We start from the raw sequence: 24,463 nt of genomic DNA, 5'->3' as shown, positions 1-24,463 counted from the left end.
CATCAATATCCTCAATTATAATGACCTTCCTGAAACTTAACGCACTTTAAAAATTCCTGGCCTTTGTATAGACTGTTACTGCTACCTGCAGCCACCTTCCCCCCAACTCCTTGTCTTGGCTAACACTTGCTCTCTTTTTCACATTCAACTATCATTCCCTCCAGCAAGGCTTCCCTCTCTATCAGCCTGGGGTAGGTTTACCAATCTTCTAATCCCCCAAGCACTCTATACTTTTATTGTAACAGCCAAGTCACAGCCTTACACTGTAAGAAATAACTTTACAAGGCTATAAACTCCTTGAAGGCAGGTACATAATTCATGGTTAGATTAGCAATACCCAACACACACAGTGCCAGGCACATAATAAGCACTCACAAATATTTATTAAATGAACACATGAGATAGAAATTCATTGCCTAGTGGAGAACACATTATAAACTCATAATTATACAAAACAGTTGTGTGGAATAAGCAAAGCAAAGACAGTGGTTAAGAAAGACTTCAAGGTAGTGTCATTTGAACTGACTTTAAGAGATGAGCAGTAAGTGGTCAGGGGTTAAGCAAAGGTACAGAGGCATATAAGGAGATGCTGTACTCTGAGAGGCAACAGCAGTTAGGAGTGCTGGGTGTGAAAAGTAGAAATACGAAAATATATCATGGACTTATTCTATAGTGACTTCCAGTAACTCCTTCTTAATTGTAAATATATGCGCATTGAAAATATTTCTAAAATGGAAAAAAATCCACCACAAAAAATAACCAGTTATTGATATTTAGCCTAATTCCTGTATTTAAAGCCTAATATGTCATATTTTACAATGTCATTAATGATTTATTGACAAAATCATTCTTAATGACTGAATAGCATTTACTGTATGAATGAACTGTAATCTTGTTCTTTTTTTAAACTTAGTATGTGACTGTTGGATTTAAATTGTTTCCAATTTTTTACTATTAAAAAACACTATGATGAACACCTTAACAAATATTAATGACATCCCTACTTTTGTCTAAGTATATTCCCAGAAAAATGTATTGCTAAATAAAAAGATTTTTTTTAATGTAAGGCTTTTGTACTTGACAAGATAAAAGATGGCGGTGTGAGAGCTGAGTCAGAGGCCTCCTCCTAAAATCACATATAATATGAAAATATAATTAATACAATTAATCCTGAAAGAGCAACAGGAAAGAAGGCTGTGCCAGACTGCATACACTTGGAGAAAAGAACAGGCCTCACAGAACAGGGTAACATACCAAAGCCGTGATACACCAAGACCCAAGCCGTTCCCCAACCCCAACTAACTGGTGGGAGGAAGAGAAACGAGTGAGGAAGGAGTGGAGGCGTATGATTGCTCTACACCTAGCTCTGGAGATCCGCTCTGGGAGCACGAACCAACATTGCACGGTACTCTGGTGATTAGTGGGGTTGGAAAGCTAAGACAGGCGGAATACCTGGAGAGACTGAGATTCCAGCTGCTTGTGTAAAACAGGTCCATATCCGGCTGCTCTGGGTGGGCAGTCTGAGGGACTTACTAACACCGAGAGGTCTGCTAACAAGGTAAGGACTGACAAAAGTGTCCAGGTGCAGTCTGCACAACAGGTTGGGAAATTTCACAATCGTCAGGAACTCCATCCCCCTAGCTGGCTACGCAGCTCAAAGACCCGCCACCGTGATATGCAGCCTGATGTGCCTTCCAGCCCGCACCTGGGTTGCAAACTGGCAACCCCTTCCCTAGTGTCAGGACAGCATGGCTAACAGCAGCTACAGACGCAAAGCAGAGTGGCTTACATCTGTGTTAGGCCCACTGGTTCTGGCAGTAGAAACAGGCACAGCAAACGGAAATCAGGAAACATCTCTTTCCACCCCCATGGAAACAGCACCGCTCTCCTGCGACCTCCAACATCACTCCAGGGGTTGAACAGCTCCAGAGACTAGAGTTTCTGGGCACTAGAGGGCGCCACACACAAATATGAAATGTCAGGGGAACCTGGTTCAAACCAAAATCCCACAAAAACAGGAAGAGGACCAAGTAAAACTGAACTCATCAATCTTCCTGAAAGAGATTTCAAAATAAAAATCAAAAACATTCTCACAGAGCTCCAGAAAAATATTCAAGAACTCAGGGAGGAATTTAGGATGGAGATCCAATCATTAAGGAACATAATGGAGGGTTTTAAAAGCAAATCAGATTAAGTGGAGGAGACAATAAATGAAATATAAATGAGAGAAAAAGAATACAAAGAGGCTGAGTCATAGAGACAAAAAAGGATCTGTAGGAATGAAAGAATATTGAAAGAACTGTGTGACTAACCAAAACAGAACAATATTTGTCTTATAGGGGTACCAGAAGAAGAAGAGAGAGAAAAAGGGATAGAAAGTGTTTTTGAGGAGGTAATTGTTAAAACTTCCCCAATCTGGGGTAGGAGATAGTCTCTAAGGCCATGAAGGTGCACAGATCTCCCAACACAAGGGACCCAAGGAAGACAACACCAAGACATATAATAATAATTAAAATGGCAAGGATCAAGGATAAGGACAGACTATAAAAAGCAGACAGAGAGAGAATGAAGATCACATACAAAGAAAAACCCATCAGGCTATCATGAGACTTCTCAGCAGAAAACTTACAGGCCAGAAGAGAGTGACATGCTATCTTTAACACAATGAAGCAGAAGGGCCTCAAACCAAGATTACTTTATCTGACAAGATTATCATTTAAATTTGAAGGAGGATTACACAATTTTTAGATAAGCAAAAGCTCAGAGAATTTACCTCACACAAACCACCTCTACAGTGTATTTTTGGGAGACTGCTATAGATGGAAGTGTTCCTAAAGCTTAATAGCTGTCACCAGAGGTAATAACACGAGAGTAAAGAAAGTATAGCAGTTAATTACTAAGCAAATGCAAAATTAAATCAACCTCCTCCAAAGTCAGTCAAGGGGTAGACAAAGAGTACAGAATATGATACTTAATATGTAAAGAATGCAGGAGGAAGAAAAAGGAGGAAAAAAGAAAAAAAGAACCTGTAGGTTGTGTTTGCAATAGCATACTAAGTGAGTTAAGTTAGAGTCTTAGATAGTGAGGAAGTTACCCTTGAACCTTTGGTAACCACGAATCTAAAGCCTGCAATGGAAATAAGTACATACCTATTGATAATCACCCTAAATGCCAATGGTCTGAATGCACCAATCAAAAGACACAGAGTCACTGAATGGATAAAAAAAAACAAGACCCATCTATATTCTGTGTACAAGAGACTTACTTCAAACCCAAAGACATACACAGACTAAAGTGAAGGGATGGAAAAAAAATATTTCATGCAACTAATAGGGAGGAAAAAGCAGGAGTTGCAGTACCTGTATCAGACAAAACAGTCTTCAAAACAAGGAAGTCACAAGAGACAAAGAAGGGCATTACACAATGATAAAGGGGTCAATCCAACAAGAACATAGAACCATGATAATTATCTATGCACCCAACACAGGAGCACCTACATATGTGAAAAAAATTCTAAAGAATCAAAAGGGGAAATAGAATGTAATACATTCATTCTAGGAGAATTCAACACTCCACTCATTCCAAAGGACAGATCAATCAGACAGAAAATAAGTAAGGAGACAGAGGCATGGAACAACACATTACAACACATGGACCTAACAGACATCTACAGAACTCTACACCCAGAAACAGCAGGATACACATTCTTCTCAAGTGCACATGGAACATTTTCAAGAATCGATCATATATTAGGCCACAAAAAGACCATCGGTAAATTCAAAATTATTGAAATTCGACCAACCAGTTTCTCAGAACACAAAGGTATGAAACTAGCAATAAATTATGCAAAGAAAATGAAAAATCCCACAAACACATGGAGGCTTCACAACATGCTCCTAAATAACCAATGGATCAATGAACAAATAAAAACAGTGATTAAGCAATATATGGAGACAAATGGCAACAAAAATTCAACCTTGCAAAATGTGTGGGACGCAGCGAAGGCTGAGCAAAAAAGGAAGTATATTGCAATACAGGCCTACCTCAGGAAAGAAGAACAATCCCATATGAACAGTCTAAACTCACAATTAACGAAACTAGAAAAAGAAGAACAAATGAGGCCCTAAGTCAGAAGGAGGGATATAATAAAGATTAGAGTAGAAAGAAATAAAATTGAGAAGAATAAAATAATAGAAAGAATCAATGAAGGCAGGAGCTGGATCTTCAAGAAAATAAACAAAATAGATAAACCTTAGCCAGACTTATCAAGAAAAAAAGAGAGTCTACACACATAAACAGAATCAGAAATGAGAAAGGAAAAATCACTATGGTCACCACAGAAATACAAAGAATTATGAGAGAATACTATGAAGAATTACATGCGAACAAATTGGATAACCTAGAAGAAATGGACAACTTCCTAGAAAAATACAACCTTCTAAAGGCTGAACCAGGAAGAAACAGAAAATCTGAACAGACCAATTAACAGCATCAAGATTGAATTGGTAATCAAAAACCTACCTAAGAACAAAACATCTAGACCAGATGGCTTCACCACTGAATTTTATCAAACATTTAGTGAAGACCTAATACCCATCCTCCTTAAAGTTTTCCTTAAAAGTAGAAGGGCACGGAATACTTCCAAACTCTCTCTGAGGCCAGCAGCAGTCTAATACAAAACCAGGCAAAGACATCACGAAAAAGAAAATTACAGTCCAATATCCCTGATGAACATAGATGCAAAAATACTTAACAAAATACTAGCAAACTGAATTAAAAAATACATCATATCATCCATCATGATCAAGCAGGATTTATTCGAGGGATGCAAGGATGGTACAATATTAGAAAATCTATCAACACTATCCACCATATCAACAAAAAGAAGGACAAAAACCACATGAACATCTTCATAAGTGCCGAAAAAGCATTTGACAAAATTCAACATTCATTCATGATAAAAACTCTCAACAAAATGGGTATAGAGGGCAAGTACCTCAACATAATAAAGGCCATATATGACAGAGCCAAAGCCAACATCACAGCGAGAAGCTGAAACACTTTACTTTAAGATCGGGAAAAAGACAAAGATGCCCACTCTCTCCACTTTTATTCAACATAGTTCTGGAGGTCCTCACCACAGCGATTAGACAACACAAAGAAATAAAGGGCATCCAGATTGGTAAGGAAAAAGTTAAACTGTCAGTGTCTGCAGATGACATGATATTGTACATAAAAAACCCTAAGGAATCCACTCCCAAACTACTAGTCCTAATTATCTGAATTCAGCAAAGTTGCAGGATACAAAATTAATACACAGTAATCTGTTGCATTCCTATACACTAACAATGAACTATCAGAAAGAGAAATCAGAAAAACAATTCCATTCACAACTGCATCAAAAACAATAAAATACCTAAGAATAAACCTAACCAAGGATGTGAAAGACCTATACTCTGAAAACTACAAGACACTCATGAGAGAAATTAAAGGAGATACCAATAAATGGAAACATATCCCGTGCTCATAGATGGGAAGAACGAATATTGTCAAATGGCCATCCTGCCTAAAGCAATCTACAAATTCAATGCAATCCCTATCAAAATACCAACAGCATTCTTCAATAAACTAGAGCAAATACTTCTAAATTCATATGGAATGACAAAAGACCCCGAATAGCCAATGCAATCCTGAGAAGGAAGAATAAAGGTGGGTGGATTATGCTCCCCAAGCTCTACTACAAAGTCACAGTAATCAAGACAATTTGTTACTGGTACAAGAACAGACCCATAGACCAATGGAACAGAATGGAGAGTCTAGCTATAAACCCAAGCATATATGGTCAATTTATATACAATAAAGGAGCCATGGAAGTACAGTGGGGAAATGACAGCCTCTTCAACAACTGGTGCTGGTAAAACTGGACAGGTACACGCAAGAGAATGAAACTGGATTATTGTCTATTCCCATTTACAAAAGTAAACTCGAAATGGATAAAAGTGCTGAATGTAAGTCATGAAACCATAAAACTCTTAGAGGACAACATAGACAAAAATATTCTGAATATAAACATGAGCAACTTCTTCCTGACGCATCTCTTTGAGCAAGGGAAACAAAAGCAAAAATGAACACATGGGACTACATCAAACTAAAAAGCTTCTGTACAGCAAAGGACACAATCAACAGAACAAAAAGGCGTCCTGTAGTATGGGAGAATATATTTGTAAATGACATATCCGACAAGGGGTTAACATCCAAAATATATAAAGAACTCACACGCCTCAACACCCAAAAACCAAATAACCTGATTATAAAATGGGTGGAGGATATAAACAGACAATTCTCCAAAGAAGAAATTCAGATGGCCAACAGGCACATGAAAAGAGGATCCACATCACTAATTATCAGGGAAATGCAAATAAAAACCACAGTGAGATATCATCTCACACCAGTTAGGATGGCCAGTTTTGAAAAGACTAAGAACAACAAATGCTGGTGAGGATGCAGAGAAAGGGGAATCCTCCTACACTGCTGGTGGGAATGTAAGGTAGTTGAACCATTGTGGAAAGCAATATGGAGGTTTGTTAAGAAAAAAAAAAATAGAAATACCATTTGACCTAGGAATTCCACTCCTAGGAATTTACCCAAAGAATATAATTTCTCAGATTCAAAAAGACGTATGCACCCCAATGTTTACTGCAGCACTATTTATGATAGCCAAGATATGGAAGCAACCTAAGTGTCCATCTGTAGGTGAATGGACAAAGAAGAAGTGGTACATATATACAATGGAATACTATTCAGCGATAAGAAAGAAACAAATCCTAACATTTGCAACAATATGGAAGGAGCTGGAGGATATTATACTCAGTGAAATAGGCCAGGCGGAGAAAGACAAGTACCAAATGATTTCCCTCATTTGTGGAGTATAGCAATGAAGGAACACTGAAGGACAAAACAGCAACAGACTCACAAACTCTAAGAATGGACTAGGAGTTACCAAAGGGGAGGGGTGTGTGAGGGTGGGTTGGGAGGGAGGGAGAAGGGGATTGAGGGGTATTATGGTTGGCACACAGGTGTTGGGGGGATCATGGGGAAGACAGTGTAGCACAGAGAAGGCAAATAGTGACTCTCTGCATCTTACTACACTGACGGGCAGTGACTTCAACGTGGTATGGATGGGGGGGGGCTCAATAATATGGGTGAATGTAATAACCACATTGTTTTTTCATGTGAAACCTTCATAAGAGTGTATAACAATAATACCTTATTAAAGAAAAAAAATTTTTTTAAAGTAAGGCTTTTGATACATATAGCCAAACAGTGTTCAAAAGAACATACCAACATGTAGTTACACCAGCATTTAGGAGATTGTCCATTTCTCTAAACTTTTGCTGCAGAGATATTTTTTAATTCTGCTAAGGGCTACGAAAAAAGCATCATCTTTTTTCTAGTTGAAACTTTCATTTCATTTTTTTGTCACGTCATTTTTGTTTTTGGTATAGTTAATGTACAATTACTTGAACAATATTATGGTTACTAGACACCCCCTATTATCAAACCCCACCCCACATACCCCATTACAGTCACTGTCCACCAGGATAGTAAGATGTTATAGAATCATTACTTATCTTCTCTGTATATACTACCTTTCCCATGTCCCCCAACCCCTGCTACATTATGTGTGCTAATTGTAATGCCCCTTTTCCCCCCTTATCCCTCCCTTCCCACCCATCCTCCCCAGTCCCTTTCCCTTTGGTAACTGTTAGTCCATTCTTGGGTTCTGTGAGTCTGCTGCTTTTTTGTTCCTTCAGTGTTCACTTTGTTCTTATACTCCACAGATGAGTGAAATCATTTGATGCTTGTCTTTCTCCGCCTGGCTTATTTCACTGAGCATAATACCCTCTAGCTCCATCCATGTTGTTGCAAATGATAGGATTTGTTTTCTTTTGATGGCTGAATAATATTCCATTGTGTATATGTACATCTTTATCCATTCATCTACTAATGGACACTTAGGTTGCTTCCATTTCTTGGCTATTGTGAGTAGTGCTGCAAAAAACATAGGGGTGCATATGTCTTTTTGAAACTGGGCTGCTGCATTCTTAGGGTAAGATCCTAGGAGTAGAATTCCTGGGTCAAATGGTATTTCTGTTTTTAGTTTATTGAGGAACCTCCATACTGCTTTCCACAATGGTTAAACTAATGTACATTCCCACCAGCAGTGTAGGAAGATTGTCCTTTCTCCACATCCTCGCCAACTTTTGTTGTTGTTTGTCATTTGGATGGTGGCTATCCTAACTGGTGTGAGGTGATATCTCATTGTGGGTTTAATTTTCATTTCTCTGATGATTAGCGATGTAGAGCATCATTTCATGTGCCTGTTGGCCATCTGAATTTCTTCTTTGGAGAAGTGTCTATTCAGATCCTGTGCCCATTTTTTAATTGGATTATTTGCTTTTTGTTTGTTGAGGTGCGTGAGCTCTTTATATATTTTGGATGTCAATCCTTCAATTGGATATGTCATTTTTGATTCTCCCATACTGTAGGATATCTTTTGGTTGTACTGATGGTGTCCCTTACTGTACAGAAGCTTTTTAGTTTGATATAGTCCCACTTGTTCTATTGCTTTTGTTTCCTTTGCCCAGGGAGATATGTTCATGAAGAAGTCACTCATGTTTATGTCCAAGAGATTTTTGCCTATGTTTTTTTCTAAGAGTTTTATGGTTTCATGACTTACATTCAGGTCTTTGATCCATTTGAATTTACTTTTGTGTATGAGGTTACACAATAATCCAGTTTCATTCTTTTACATGTAGCTGTCCAGTTTTGCCAACACGAGCTGTTGAAGAGGCTGTCACTTCCGCATTTTATATCCATGGCTCCTTTATCGTATATTAACTGGCCATATATGCTTGGGTTTATATATGGGCTCTCTGTTCTGTTCCACTGGTCTATGTGTCTGTTCTTGTGCCAGTAACAAATTGTCTTGATTACTGTGGCTTTGTAATAGAGCTTGAAGTTGGGGAGCATAATTCCCTGTGATTTATTCTTCCTTCTCAGGACTGCTTCAGCTGTTTGGGGTCTTTTGTCGTTCCTTATGAATTTTAGAACTATTTGCTCTAGTTCACTGAAGAATGCTGTTGGTATTTTGATAGGGATTGCACTGAATCTGTAGATTGCTTTAGGCAGGATGGCCATTTTGACAATATTAATTCTTCCTAGCCAAGAGCATGGGATAAGTTTCCATTTAATTAGTGTCCTCTTTAATTTCTCTTAAAAGTGTCTTGTAGTTTTCAGGGTATAGGTCTTTCACATCCTTGGTTAGGTTTATTCCTAGGTATTTTATTGTTTTTGATGCAATTGTGAATGGAATTGTTTTTTTTATTACTCTTTCTGCTAGTTCATTGTTAGTGTATAGGAATGCAACAGATTTCTGTGTATTAATTTTGTATCCTGCAACTTTGCTGAATTCAGATATTAGATCTAGTAGTTTTGGAGTGGATTCTTTAGGGATTTTTATGTACAATATCATCATCTGCAAACACAGACAGTTTGACTTCTTCCTTGTCAATCTGGATGCCTTTTATTTCTTTGCGTTGCCTGATTGCCATGGCTAGGTCCTCCAGAACTATGTTGAATAAAAGTGGGAGAGTGGGCATCCTTGTCTTGTTCCCGATCTTAAAGGAAAATCTTTCAGCTTCTCACTGTTAAGTATGATGTTGGCTTTGGCTCTGTCATATATGGCCTTTATTATGTTGAGGTACTTGCCCTGCAACCCATTTTGTTGAGAGTTTTTATCAAGAATGGATGTTGAATTTTGTCAAATGCTTTTTCAGAATCTATGGAGATGATCATGTGGCCTTTGTCCTTCTTTTTGTTGATGTAGTGGATGATGTTGATGGATTTTCGAATGTTGTACCATCCTTGCATCCCCGGGATGAATCCCACTTTATCATGATGGATGATATTTTTGATGCATTTTTAAATTCAGTTTGCTTATATTTTGTTAAGTATTTTTGCATCTATGTTCATCAGGGATATTGGTCTGTAATTTTCTTTTTTTGTGGTGTCTTTGCCTCGTTTTGGTATTAGAGTGATGTTGCCCTTGTAGAATGAGTTTGGGAGTATTCCCTCCTCTTCTACTCTTTGGAAAACTTTAAGGAGGATGGGTATTAGGTCTTCACTAAACGTTTGATAAAATTCAGTTGTGGAACCATCTGGTTCAGGTGTTTTGTTCTTAGGTAGTTTTTTGATTACCAATTCAATTTCTTTGCTGTTAATTGGTCTATTCAGATTTTCGATTTCTTTCTGGGTCAGCCTTGGAAGGTTGTATTTTTCTAGAAAGTTCTCCATTTCTTCTAGGTTATCCAGTTACCATAGAATTTTCCATAGTATTCTCTCATAATTCTTTGTATTTCTGTGGTGTCCGTAGTGATTTTTTCTTTCTCATTTCTGATTCTGTTTATGTGTGTAGACTCTCTTTTTCTCTTGATAAGTCTGACTATGGGTTTATCTATTTTGTTTATTTTCTTGAAGTACCAGCTCCTGCTTTCATTGATTCTATTGTTTTATTCTTCTCAATTTTATTTATTTCTGCTTTAATCTTTGTTATCTCCCTCCTTTTACTGACTTAGCACCTCATTTGTTCTTTCTTTTCTGGTTTCACTAATTGTGAGTTTAGACTGTTCATTTGGAATTGTTCTTCTTTCCTGAGGTAGGCCTGTATTGCAATATATTTTCCTCTTAGCACGGCCTTCACTGCATCCCATAGATTTTGTGTTGTTGAATTACTGTTTTTATTTTTCTCCATATATTGCTTGATCTGTTTTTATTGTCCTTGATCCACTGATTATTTAGGAGCATGTTATTAAGCTTCCATGTGTTTGTGGGCTTTTTCATTTTTCTTGTGTAATTTATTTCTAGTTTCATACCTTTTTGATCTGAGAAGCTGGTTGGTACAATTTCAGTATTTTTTAATTTACTGAGGTTCTTTTTGTGGCCTAGTATATGATCTGTTCTTGAAAATGTTCCATTTGTACTTGAGAAGAATGTGTATCCTGTTGCTTTTGGATGGAGTGTTCTGTAGATGTCCATTAGGTCCATCTAACATCTTGTTCAGTACCTCTGTCTGTTTACTTCTTTTCTGTTTGTTTGATCTGTCCTTTGTGGTACATGGTGTGTTGAAGTCCCTTAAAATGAATGCATTGCATTCTATTTCCCCCTTTAATTCTGTTAGTATTTGTTTCACATATGTAGATGATCCTGTGTTGGGTGCATAAATATTTATAATAGTTATATCCTCTTGTTGGACTCACCCTTTTATCATTATGCAATATCCTTCTTTGTCTCTTATTACTTTCTTTGTTTTGAAGACTATTGTGTCTGATACAAGTACTGCAACTCCTGCTTTTTTCTCCCTATTAGTTGCATGAAATATCTTTTTCCATACCTTTACTTTCAGTCTGTGTATGCCTTTGGGTTTGAAGTGAGTCTCTTGTAGGCAGCATATAGATGGGTCTTATTTTTTTATCCATTCAGTAACTCTGTGTCTTTTGATTGGTGCATTCAGACCACTTACATTTAGGGTGATTATCGATAGGTATGTACTTATTGCCATTGCAGGCTTTAGATTCGTGGTTACCAAAGGTTCAAGGGTAATTTCCTTACTATCTAACATTCTAATTTAACTCACTTAGTATGCTATTACAAACACAACCTAACGTTTCTTTTTTTTTCCTCCTTTCTTCCTCCTCCATTCTTTGTATGTTATGAATTATATTCTGTACTCTTTGTCTATCCCTTGGATGACATCTATTTAGCCTCAGAAATACTTCCATCTATAGGAGTCCCTCCAAAATGCACTGTAGAAGCAGTTTGTGGGAGTTAAATTCTCTCAGTTTTTGCTTATCTGAAAATTGTTTAATCCCTCCTTAAAATTTAAATGATAGCCCTGCCAGGTAGAGTATTCTTGGTTCAAGGCTCTTCTGCTTCATTGCATTAAATATATCATGCCACTCCCTTCTGGCCTGTAATGTGAAACTTTTATTTTTTAATAAGCTTGAACTTTTTCCATATTAAATGGTAGATTAAATCTCTTTTGTGAATTGCTATTCATGTTCCTTGCTGACTTCTCTATTGCAGTATTCCTATTATTGAGTTATAAATTCTCTTTATAGTAAGGATAATATACCTCTGTTTTTCAAATACAGTATGTTGAATATATTTTCCACATGCATTTCTCTTTCAATATGGTTTGTTTTCTTCCTATATCAAAATTTTAATCATTTTATTGTCCAATCCATTTTTTCTCTTGTACTTCTTTTCTCTTGTACTTCACCTTTACTACAGAGGTTTTTAAAGTAATGTTTCAATGACTTCTACATCTAACAGCCTATATGATTTTTAAAAATACAGTGACAAAAGGCTACTTAGAAAGTCAAACTTTTAAAATAAATTATCATCAGAAGATCATCTTCATACATTTGAACAATTTAGGGGAAAAAACTAAGGTATTTTATTTAGTGTACAGAAAATACTAAATGCACATATGGAATCATAACCCCAGTGGGATTATCTGCTGTAGGTTACAGTAGTCAACCCTGGAGGGTTTTAAGCAAGAGAGTGACACAATTAAACAAGAGTTTCAGAAGGACCTCTGAGATAGCTAGGTTCCAATAAGATTTTCATAAAAAATAAAGTGGAGGATCAGTTTTTAAATTTTTGTCAATAAGGTCACTGAAAAAATGACCTTTGTTGCATGAAAGGATATTTTAATACCAATAATGTAGAAATAATGTATAATCTTGGAACAAAAGCAAATAATTTTGAACTGAATGTTTACATTAATGAAAAATTTAATACTTTGAATCTGGTTTTCTTATTTTTGCCTCAAAATATTACCTGTTAAGTATTTTTGTACTGGAAAATCATGGGTAAAGAGAGTAGATAAATTTAAAAAATTAAGAATGTAGACCAGGAGACCAATTAAAGCATCTACAACAATTCTTATCCCAAAGTAAGCAGATTCAGAGAACGTAAAGTGTCAGACAAGTCCTTGGACATCTGGTCCAGTCTTCTCAAATTAATACTTAGTGTAGCCTAGTAAGTTAATAACTAAGGTTTTTTAACTCCACAGTCCCTAATAAACAGGAAATACTTCTTCACGCACATTGAAACCTATGTGTTTCTAAATTAAAGAACCTCTCCATACATGTCCCCATCAAACCCCAAATGACTATGACAGCTCTGGATAAACTGACATCTGGATAAATTGAAGTCTTCATTATCAGAGGAAAATTGGTAAAGGTATATAAAAGCAATTGAAAGAATTTTCTTAAAACAGGTACCACATTTCATTGTAGAGGCAAAAGTATTGCTAAGTTTCTATCTTAAAACTAAAAATGAAGAAAATAAACCTTTTTACATTTAGTTCACTATATGAAAATCATTAGAACAAGAATAAATTAAATGTTTGGGTTTTTTTGCATGATCTTTCCAATGAAATTATGACAGCAGAATATGACATTCTTATTTCATATTTGAATTTTTTCCTAAAAGAGTGTCATTTCTGTATAATGTTGAAGAGCTTTATCAATTTTCCCTAGGGCCTTTCCTTAGTCCTGTGAGATTTTCACATAATTCTTTGAAGTGTCTATCATGTCATTATTTTTGTGATTTTCCTTTCTCTAACTGATAACTAGTCTAACTCTATCAGATCTTCATTTGCCAATGATCTTATAGGTACTTTACTGGTTCACTAAAATCACTCTGAGGGTTTTGCGAAATCCTTTGCAAGATAAGAAATTTCATGTTTCCAGTAATAAACACTGAATTTATATTATATTGCTTGAAATACAAAAATCAGGAAAAGACCAACAAAGACAGTGGGAGGGAAACATAGATTCTAGAATATTTAAATGGTTACTGATTTTTAAATTGCCACATCACTAAGTAAATATTCTTATGATAACCTCAGTTACCCGTAACCTTAGAATGGGGTGGGGAGACTTTGTTATTAAGTGGACTTTTAAATTACAGAGTCCTGGCTTCTCAGTAAATGAGAAGTAAGCCTATATAATTGGCTTCAGAATTTAAATTACATACTTTCCCTAACTATGAAACAATAGAAAATACTCTCCACAACTGTCAATATTTTTATTTTATAACGTAAGCAGACCTCAAAACAGACATACTAGAAGAAATTACTGAGTGCAACATGCCATCGAGAACCAAACAAAGAAATGCATGCCCACATCTCTGAACAGTAGTAAAGTGGTCTAAAGGAACTGATTATGAATTCCAGCTCTACCATAATGGGTAGAATATCTGTCTTACATAGGAATACTGTGAGAATTAAACAATATAATGCATGAAAAGGGCTGCACAAAAAGTTTGGTACATGGTCAACACTCAAAAAATGGTAGTTAGTATTATTAATACATAATGCACACTTAAGCTCATGCCAGAGAATCTGTGAAATCCTCACTCAAAACTCTTAAGTGACATGGACTTCTTGAAGAGGCTCAAAATCTGTTTTTCTAACCAACAGATAAGAAGCAAATTCAAATTTATAGGTAATGGGGTATTAGAGGAGGTACACTGATAGCAGCAAATAAGAGCTGACATTGATAAAGAACAGATTCTAACAGCAGATTAGTCAGAGGTCATTGAGTAGAGCCAAACAGCTCAATACCTTTTTTCCTTTTGAGGTAAGAAATTTAAAAATTTTAAATTAGAAACATAGGAAAAATTATAAAGAATATAACAAATACCTGTGAAACCCACCACCCAGCTATATCAAATTTTAACATTTTCATTATCTTTCAGATTTTTTTTGAACAGTACACAATTGAAGTACCTTGTATAACCCTCCCGAATCACATTTCCCTCCCTCCCTCTCCAGAGGGAACCACTATCCAAAATTTATTGTTCGTCATTCCCCATGCAAGTTCTTAATACCATAAATTTGTAAGTATGTACCTATAAACAATTTATAGTTTTGTTTTGCATTCAATTTATTCTGTAAATATTTAATGAGCACCCACTGTGTACTAGGCACAATTCTAGGTGCTGGGAATAGAGCAGAGAACAAACAGACAAATACATGCCCTCATCAAGCATATTATGTTTATATATTTTCAAACTTTATATAAATGGTATCACACTGTACAGCTCATTCTACAGTTTGCTTTTCTGGCTCAAATATTAATTTCTGAGATGTATCTTAGATGCTGATACTTCTAGTTCATTTTAACTGATGTATAGTATTCCATTGTGATTATACCAGCATTTATCTTCCTCTTGATGGAAATTTGTTTCCAACTCCTATTACTAACAATGCTATAATGATCCTTCTTATACATCTCCTTGTTCACACATGCTTTGATTTCTTTAAAAAAACTGATCTTCAATTTTGCCAGATATTAGTAAATTGCTCTTCAAAATAATTTTACCGATTTATACTTCATCAATAATATCTAAAAGTTTCTATTTCTCAACATCTTTGCTAAGAGTTGGCATTTTTTAATTTTTTAAAAAATCTGCTTTTCCATTATAACTATAAGCTATAAAAATCTTTCCATATTTATTGCTCATTTTAGTTTCTCTTATGTGATTCTCTCTCTGTTTTGTTCCAGGGTGACTATCTTATATACCCTGTAAAATAATCCTTTCTTGGCTATGTGCACTGAAAATATCTTCTTCCACTGGCCTATAGCTTATCTTCTCATACTGTTATATCTTTGGTTACAATGAAGTTTTAAATTTTAATGCAGTTGAGCTTATCTATCTTTAAGGTTTATGCTTTTTTGTGTCTTAAGAAATCCCTTCTCATACTTAGAACTTTAATATATTCCATATTTATTCTGAAGCTTTAAAGATTTGCTTTCATAAATAGGTCTTAATCTAACTGGTAGTTATTTTTAGTTATGGTATGAGAGAGATTTTATTTTCTATTGTGATACATGACAAATTCTCTCTTTCCCATTTTCTCCACCACTGATTCATAGTGCCCCTACTATCACATATGAAATTTTCATATACACATAGGTCTGTTTCTAGAAGCTCTATTCCACTGATCACTTAATCTATCCTTGTTCTAAAACTGATAACTGGAGAGAGGAGTACTCCTACCGACTTAGTCTTCTTCAAAATTGTCTCAGATATTCTTGGCACTCTATTGTTCAGTATCAATTTTAAAATCAATTAAGAACACAACACTGTTGGTATTTTGATTACAACTGCACTGAATTGATGGGAACTGCACTAACTTGGGAAGAATTGACTTTGCCTACAGAGAAGATTTGCATTTGTTTTTTTGCAGGTACCTGGCAGCACTACCATCCTGGCAATTTAAAATACCTGGCTGGCTGGTTTTGGACTATATGATACTGTGAATTTGGGCCCCACACATGCATGAAGATGGGCCTGTGGTTAGAAATTCAAGAGATTTTCTGACACCCCTCTACCCAGTTCCACAGTCTAGATGAACAAGGTGATTTATTTCTAGAGCAGCTTTATGCTGTAAGTGTAGTCCTTTGCAGAGTTTTCTACTAGATTCCTCACCTTAAATTGAGTATAGAATTAACTCTCCTGTCCTTTACTCCACATACCTGTCATGTGGAGTAGCTCAAGGTCACCAGCATTTGGCAGGTGCCTCCAGGGTAAAAGCCAGCTGTTTACTTCTTTTTGTTTGTTTGTTTACCTGTTAATACTTCTTTTCATTCCTGCTTCCACTTCATTTTTTATTCCTGAGTCTTTTCTTTCTTATCAGCCCAACTATTACTTTTAAAATATATATTAAAAAAATTTTATCCAGCATTTCTAATTTTAGTAGAATGGTTGTTCAGTATTTTAAAATCTTTTATAGCCTAATTTCTACCAATTTGATTTACTGGTTTTGGATGTAAGTGTATTAAAATTTCTCACTATGATTATAGACTTGTTCATTTTTTATCATTCTGTTTTTGCTTTGTATAGTTCAAGTGGCATACAACTTCATGATTGTTCTATCTTCTTGGTAGATTTTTCCATTTATTAATATGTACTGTTGCACTTCTCTCTAGTTAAAAGTCTTTGATCTTCCATCTGTTCAGTAATGGTAATCTACATCAGTTCTCCCATTTCTGGGCAGTTTTATTTTGGTATCTCTATAGAGTATACAGATGTTTTGTTTTTTATTCAAATTGCTGTTTCTGTGTCTTTTAATCAAGAAGATCAACCCACTTATTCTTACTGTGAACTACTCATGTATTTGGAGCTATTTCTTATTTTCTATTTATCATCCTTTTCCTTTGCTTTTTATTGTTTACTCTTTAAAGCTTTTCTACCTTCTACTGAACTTAACAAGTTTTCAATACTTTTTCCCATCCCATCTGCTGGTTTGAAATCTACACACTGTATTTCTACTATTTTAGTTATGGCTTATTTTTTTTCATTGTATGTATTTAACTATTCACTGTTTAAAAGAAGTCTAAAATTTATTTATATTTTGATCTTCCTCCTGAACATGATGTGGACCTTAACATGTTATACCTTTCCACTAAACAAAACTCCTCCATACATATAACCTATTTGTTGTTACTATCTTCAACTACACTGTTCAATTTGATAGCCATTAGCTACAAGTGGCTTCTGAGTCCTTGATACGTGGCCACACTAGATATACACACTGGATTTTGAAGATATAGCATGAAAAAAAGTAGAATATCTCACTATTTTTTATATTGATTACATGTTTAAATGATAATATTTTACACATACTGGGATAAATAATATATATTGCTAGAAGTTAATTTTACAATTTTTTTAATGTGATGACCAGAAAATTTTAAATTACATATGTGGCTAGATTTACAATTCTGTTGGACAGTGCTAGATTTTTAGCTTTGTGTTCAATGTATCCCCCCAAAAAACCCCTAAATTATCATATTTCTATTAATATTTAACAGCATTTATTATTTCACCTAACTAAAATTTTTCATTCTGAAATAAGTTTTCCTGGATATGATATGGTATTGAAATATGTATGGAGGAGTTTTGTTCAGTGGAAAGGTATAACATGTTAAGGCCCACATCTCTTAGTATCATCTGCTGCTAATGAGAAACTTTCTGAATAGTTTAATTATCATACCTCTGTAGATAATCTGACTTCTGACTTTGGTGGCTTTTAATATTTTATCTTTGATATTCTGGAGTTTTCACCATAATCTGTCTAGATGCAGATTTATCATCAACCTACTTGACATCCTAGAATTTACTTCTGATTCAAGGATTCAGTGTCTTCTTCAATGCTAAAAAATCTCAGCCTTTGTGTTACGTCTTCAAAAATTACTTCTTGACCAATCATTGCATCTTTTTCTGTGATTCTTATTTTATACACACACACACACACACACACACACACACACACACGTTGAGATCTCTCAATTAATTCTCTATGTCTTTTAACGACTCTTTCGTATTTTTATCTTTTTTCTGTGTTCTGGGTGAATTTTTTAGTACTATTTTCCAACCCTTTAAATTCTTTCATCAATGGTGTAAAGTATAAAATTTATCCATCTATTGAGCTTTTTACATACCAACTACAATTTTAATTTCCAAGAGTTTTCGTTGGTTCTTTCCCATATTAACCTGTTCTTGCTACTTCTCTTTTGTTTCATAATTTTGAGCTTTCTCTAAATGAAAAGTATCCTCTACTTCTTGTGCATCCTAAAAATGCTTTAAAGTCTTTCCCAATCAATGGAATACCATGCAGCCGTTAAAAAGAATAAGATCATTCCAGAAGTACTAATATGTAATGATCTCTAAATATGTTAAGTGGAAAAGCCAAGGTATACAATAGTATGTGTAGAATGCTACCATTTATATAAAAGTGTATGTATATGTGTATGTATATGCTTGTACATGCATAAACTCTCAAAAAGGGTAGCAAGAAATTGGTAATAGTGGTTGCCTCTGGGGAGGGGAACTGGGTGGCTAGGGGACAGAGGTGGGAGATAGACTTACTTTTCACTGTTTACCCTTTTGTACCTTTGAATTTTGTACCACGTGCATGTATTACCTAGTCAAAAAAAAATAAATATTTTTAAAAATAAAGTCTTTGTTGGACTACTCCATAAAATTAATTTTATCCAGAGAAAACGCCTGTTCTAGTTACTGATTTTATTATATTAATATTAGATGTCTTCATGAGTTTCAGAATTTTGGTTATAGGCTCATTTTGAATAAGAAAGGTTTTTTATTTTTTTTTCCTCTTTTCCCATATTAATGGTTTTATGGTTGCCCCCACTTGAATTTTTGGACTCCTAATATGCAAGTAAGCCTTATAATGACATTAAGGTCTCCATGATGATACCAGAGTTATCACATATGTTCAACCACTGACTCAGCAATGGCTTCTTTCAGTTCCTACTGAGGCTGTGTTACTATCAGCTAAAATCCATAGCCCTAGGTAGTCAATAGCTTTTTCCTTTTTTCAGCCTTTCACAAATGGGACAGACATTCCAAACAAACCTCTGGCTTCATGCAGTAACTCTGGCTGTAGTTCCTGCTTCCATGAAGAACTTTAGCACTTTTGATTCCTTACAGGAGGAATCTACCACTACATGTCAGTGCCAGACTGAAAATGCAGTGAGCATGTGGTTTCAACCTTATGAGAGCTTTGTGCCTGTGTTCCATTTCTGGCCCACAAAGATGTTTATGTGGTTTCAGAGCCTGGCTACATTTTTTGTGCTATTTATTCTATTGTTCTATGTGTTTGGATTGGAGCATACAGGTTACATAAAAATTCAGTATGCCACCTTGATTAGAAGTATTTCCACATTTTTTTTGAATACTAAAAGTAATCATTATGAAAGTAATATAATCTCATTAAGTTTAGAAAATAAGAATTACTCATAATCCATTCCAACTCATCCACTATTCGCATTTTAAAATATTTAACTTTTTCTTCTGCATATTATATTTAGACAATTTATATATTTTTAAAATTTCAACCTCTATCATCCCAAGCATTTATCCACGTTGATGTATAGTCTCTGTGACCATCATTTAAATGACTGTATATTAATCCACCAAGCTGTTCAACTGTTACTTACTTCCTACAGTATTGAGAATTTAAGAAACCTCCAACAATGCTATAAAGAAGTTCTCTGTGCATATGTGTTTTCTCCCCACAATAGTCTGATTTGGAGGTGACGGCAGTGAGAGAGGCTAAGCAATGAGACTACCATAATTCTGCAGAGATTGTTGCCCAAAGGCATTACAGGACTATCATAATACATGGCTGAGGTTCACAAGATGGCCCTGATATATAAAGAAAAAATGTAAAATCATATGCCAGTGAAAGATGCATTTCAGAAAGATTCCAATCCAAAATGGTTAACAGTAAATTTTGTAATTAAAGAATGAAGTTTCACAAGGGGTAAGATTCACAATTCACAAACGTGTATCACCTACACTGATGGACAAGGCATTACAAATTTCCACTAATTCCCATAACAGAATATTTTGAGTCAAACTAATAAAGTTTACCTTTTCATTGTAATACTAACCTGATATTATTTACACAGTCTTCATGAGCTTCAGAAAGTGTTTTTATGTGCTTTGAAGATATAGGGTCAAAAAGCAGAACTTCAGTTTGTTCACAAGCAACTGTCAGCACTGACCTGAAAGCAAATGACACATTTCTCTTGTTTAGTTTTTTAGCCTACTTTGGTTATTGATGCTCATTTATTTATAAGCACACAAGCTATATGAATACCTTCATTTTTCCCATCTTAGTAGCAAATATTTAAAAGACTGACACTCCACTGCTGGCAGTACAGGAAATAGTACCCTCATACATTATGGTGGAATGTAAACTAATACTGCTTATGCTTGAAGAGTACCAGTATCTGTTGAAAGTTTAAATGTGCATTCCTTCTGACTCAGAGATTTTTTTCTGGGAATTTAATCTAGATAAATAATCATTTATAAATACAAAGAAGTATATATGAAGATATGCATCACTGTAAGGAGAAATTCAAAGTAACCTAAACATGTATGAAAAAAAGGAATGATTGACTATATAAGCCATCCATTGTACATAATACTTTGCAATATGGTGCAACATTTACAAAGAAAGGGATAGCTTCATATGAATATGAAAGAACTCCAAAATATATTTTTAAATGAGAAAATCTGATTGCAGAAAAATGTACATAGATGAGGCAAGTTTGGGAAAAAAAATCATACACAACAAAATTATATATTTATTTATCAGTATCTATTAAAATGCTCTGAAAAAGGTCTGGCATATATCCTATCAAACCAGGTATAGTCAAAATTTTATCTTTTCTTTTATGATTTTGTAGTATCATCTCTTGTTTCAGCCCATCCCTATTACAAAGTTGTATTTTTTAAAGCCTTTTACAAGTCCCATTTTGATTTCTGAAAATCTATTGTCTTTTCTTTGTTTTCATTAAGTTTTAGTTTTCTGTGAGCACTCATCTTGCAGATTCGTGTCTAGCAAACAAAACCTGGAGTCTTTGAAACTGCAGGTCTTCCCGATTTATAGTTCCAATAACAAATAGCATTTTGTATATTTAAGGTGAAAGTGCATAAGACAGAATTTTAAATAGCCAAACTTTGCTATTCAGAACAAACATTTTAGATAAAGAGAGAGAGGGGAAAAAATCTACTAAATTGAAATCTTTTCCATATTTAGTAATCATGAAATTGTCCTCTGAAGTGTGGATAAATCTGTTTTTGAAATATCTAGACTTCAAAATTTTAATAATATCTGAAGGATTTTTGTGCTGGTTGATCATAAGTAAAAATATTCAAGTTAATAACTGTAATATTAGAAGATATATAAACAGCCATTTATTTTTAAGAATGAACTTTTTTTGTGCATAAAAGTCAATGAATCAGTGATTCCGGGAAAGGCTTAACCTTAAACATGTAAATAAAAGATCTATAAAACTGACAGTCATTGTTTTAATATAGTACAATCTATGTTTGTACATGTCATGATTTGCAACTCTAAAATGGGTATAATTTTTCTCAATATCAAAGTCTATACTTGTCTCATTGGCTTGAAATGCTATCTTTATTTTATATGTTTTGTTTTTGCACTCTATTCTGTTGCATGCAACACCACCAGACTATTTTAATTTCTAAAATGTTTGACATGTGACAAATCAAAATCTTCTCATTACTTTATAAACATATTTGGGAGGGCTAATATCATGCTTTCTCTTCCAAATGAATTTTAGGTATATCATGTCAGGTCCTACTAAAAAATCTTGTTGGTATTTTTACTGAGATGCACTGACTTTACAAGTTAATTTGGAAGAATTTATGACATACAATATTAAAGCATCCCATCAGTAATATGTATAATTTATACTCAAAATTTTCTCAGCAAAGAGTATCTTAGAAAATCTTAGGCCTCTGAAAATCCTTACACATTTAGAATCAACTTATCAAATTAAGTACACACACACACAAATCTAGCTGTGATTTTTAATTGGGATTGTAATATATCTATAGAAAACTTTGCATAGAATTGGTGTATTTACAACATGGAATCTTCTAATCCATGAACATAGCACATCTCCATTTACTATGGAGATTTTCGACATATGGGTTATCCCTACCTTTTGTTAAAGTTATTCCTGGGTACTTGACTTTTCTATGCTTTTGTAAATGTTCTTTAAATTTTGCTTTATTGCTGGTGTACAGAAATGCAACTGATTTTTAAAATATTATTTATCCATCAATTTCGCTATTTAATACTTTATCTGGAGGTTATTTTAGGTTTTTTTTGTTGATAAACCCATCAGTTACAAACAATTGCTTTGTTCTTTTTTATCACTTTTTCTTCTTGCTGCCCTGGCTACAACTTTCAGTACAATATTGAATAGAATATTAATACTGCAGGCACTCTTGCCTTGTTTCTGATCTTCAAGAATACATTCACTTTTTCATCACTAAGTACAATGTTTGTTTTGCAGTTTTGTTTTGTTTTGTGGTAAATTCCTATTATTGGATTAAAGAAGTTCTCTTCCTCAGATATGCTAATTTTTCATTAACATATGTTAAACTGTATAAAACATTTTCCAACATTTATTGAAATATTCAGTATTTTTCTATATGTTAACGTAGTGATTGACATTAGTTTCAAATGTGAAATCAACCTGTCATTTCTACCATCTTGCTAGATTCAGTTGGTTAAAATAAATGAGTTCACATCTCTTTCCCCTCTACTGTAGATCTTGGTTCTGCAGTTTGCTCATTGTTTTCATTCTCCAATCCCTTCAAACATGAGCTTTTAATATCTTACATTAAATATTTTATATTTTCTCTAGCTTTTCTAATTATTCTCAGTCAGAGGGTTGGTCCAAACCACCTTCTCTGCTACTTCTGGAAAACTACAATTTCTATACATCTTGCATCTGAAGTTATGTCCTCCTTTCATTCTGAATATTGTTTATTTGGGTATTCTCTTTACAATACAATGAGTGTTCATCATTTTTACTTTCCTTTCATAGACAAATTTTTCCCACTGTTTCTACTGAATTTTTAAAATTTCACTAATTCTACTTTTTGACTGTATTTCCTTCCATTTTCTTCAGACTTGCTATTAGTTTGCAGATAACGTCACTACACTTTTTCTCTTTCTTGAGTTGGATACTTAATTCATAAATTTCCTTCTCTTCCTTTCCATTTTATTACAGACTATAATTTTCCTACTAAGTACTGTTTTACTTATATTCCACAAGTTTTGAGTTGTGGTATGTGTGTACATATGTGGTACTTTCATTATCATAATTTAGTTCTAAATATTCATAATTTCCATTATCATTTTTTCTTTGGCCTTTGAGTTATTTATATATGTTTCTTAACTTTAACATACATGAGGTTTCTCTAGTTATCTTTTTTGGTATTCATTTCTAGTGATCACATTGTACTGAGAAACCGTACTCTTGATAATCTTTTGAAATATGTGCCCTTGTAAGTGAAAATTCTGTAAATCTTCCTTGTATATTTGAAAAAACAAGCATGAAGCAGCTGTTACATATAGTCAAGTGTGATATTTAAAAACGTTAAGCATTCAAGAGTAATTTAAATTATGAATAGAATTTTAAAAATATTCTAAGTAAACTTGTAGATTATTTAAGTGCTTTCCTCGTAGTAGTAATTATAACTCAAATTGTTCAAATTATTTTGGTAATTTCTAATATTTACTAAGTCTTAGAAATTGTACCCATAATCTTTTGTTTGACCCAGATACCTTGTCTGAACTATGAACTGGCATAGAAAATTACATGAAGCCCCTCCCAAAATTTCCACATTAAATAGGTAGTCGTTAAGTAACTTGTAGTCTTGGTAACTAAAAAATCACTCTTAACATCAACAGAATTGGGGCTGAATCTTCTTTTTAGCTTTTGCTGAAGTAACAGTATGTTAAAAAAAT

General features: G+C 34.4%; 1 protein-coding gene across 1 annotated transcript in view; it reads right to left on the bottom strand.

Annotated features, from left to right (window-relative positions):
* The window catches only part of DCAF10 (DDB1 and CUL4 associated factor 10), a 71,845-nt gene that overhangs the window by 35,776 nt on the left and 11,606 nt on the right, over positions 1-24,463 (bottom strand). Inside the window, exon 2 of the mRNA XM_036888395.2 lies at positions 20,556-20,669. Within this exon, the coding sequence (XP_036744290.2) occupies positions 20,556-20,669 (114 nt within the window). The remainder of the gene's footprint in view (positions 1-20,555; positions 20,670-24,463) is intronic.

Source organism: Manis pentadactyla, chromosome 3, assembly GCF_030020395.1.
Source record: "Manis pentadactyla isolate mManPen7 chromosome 3, mManPen7.hap1, whole genome shotgun sequence".
Classification (NCBI taxonomy): Eukaryota; Metazoa; Chordata; class Mammalia; order Pholidota; family Manidae; genus Manis; species Manis pentadactyla.
The sequence above is the reverse complement of the archived record's forward strand: the minus strand, read 5'-3'. Positions and strand labels throughout refer to the sequence as shown.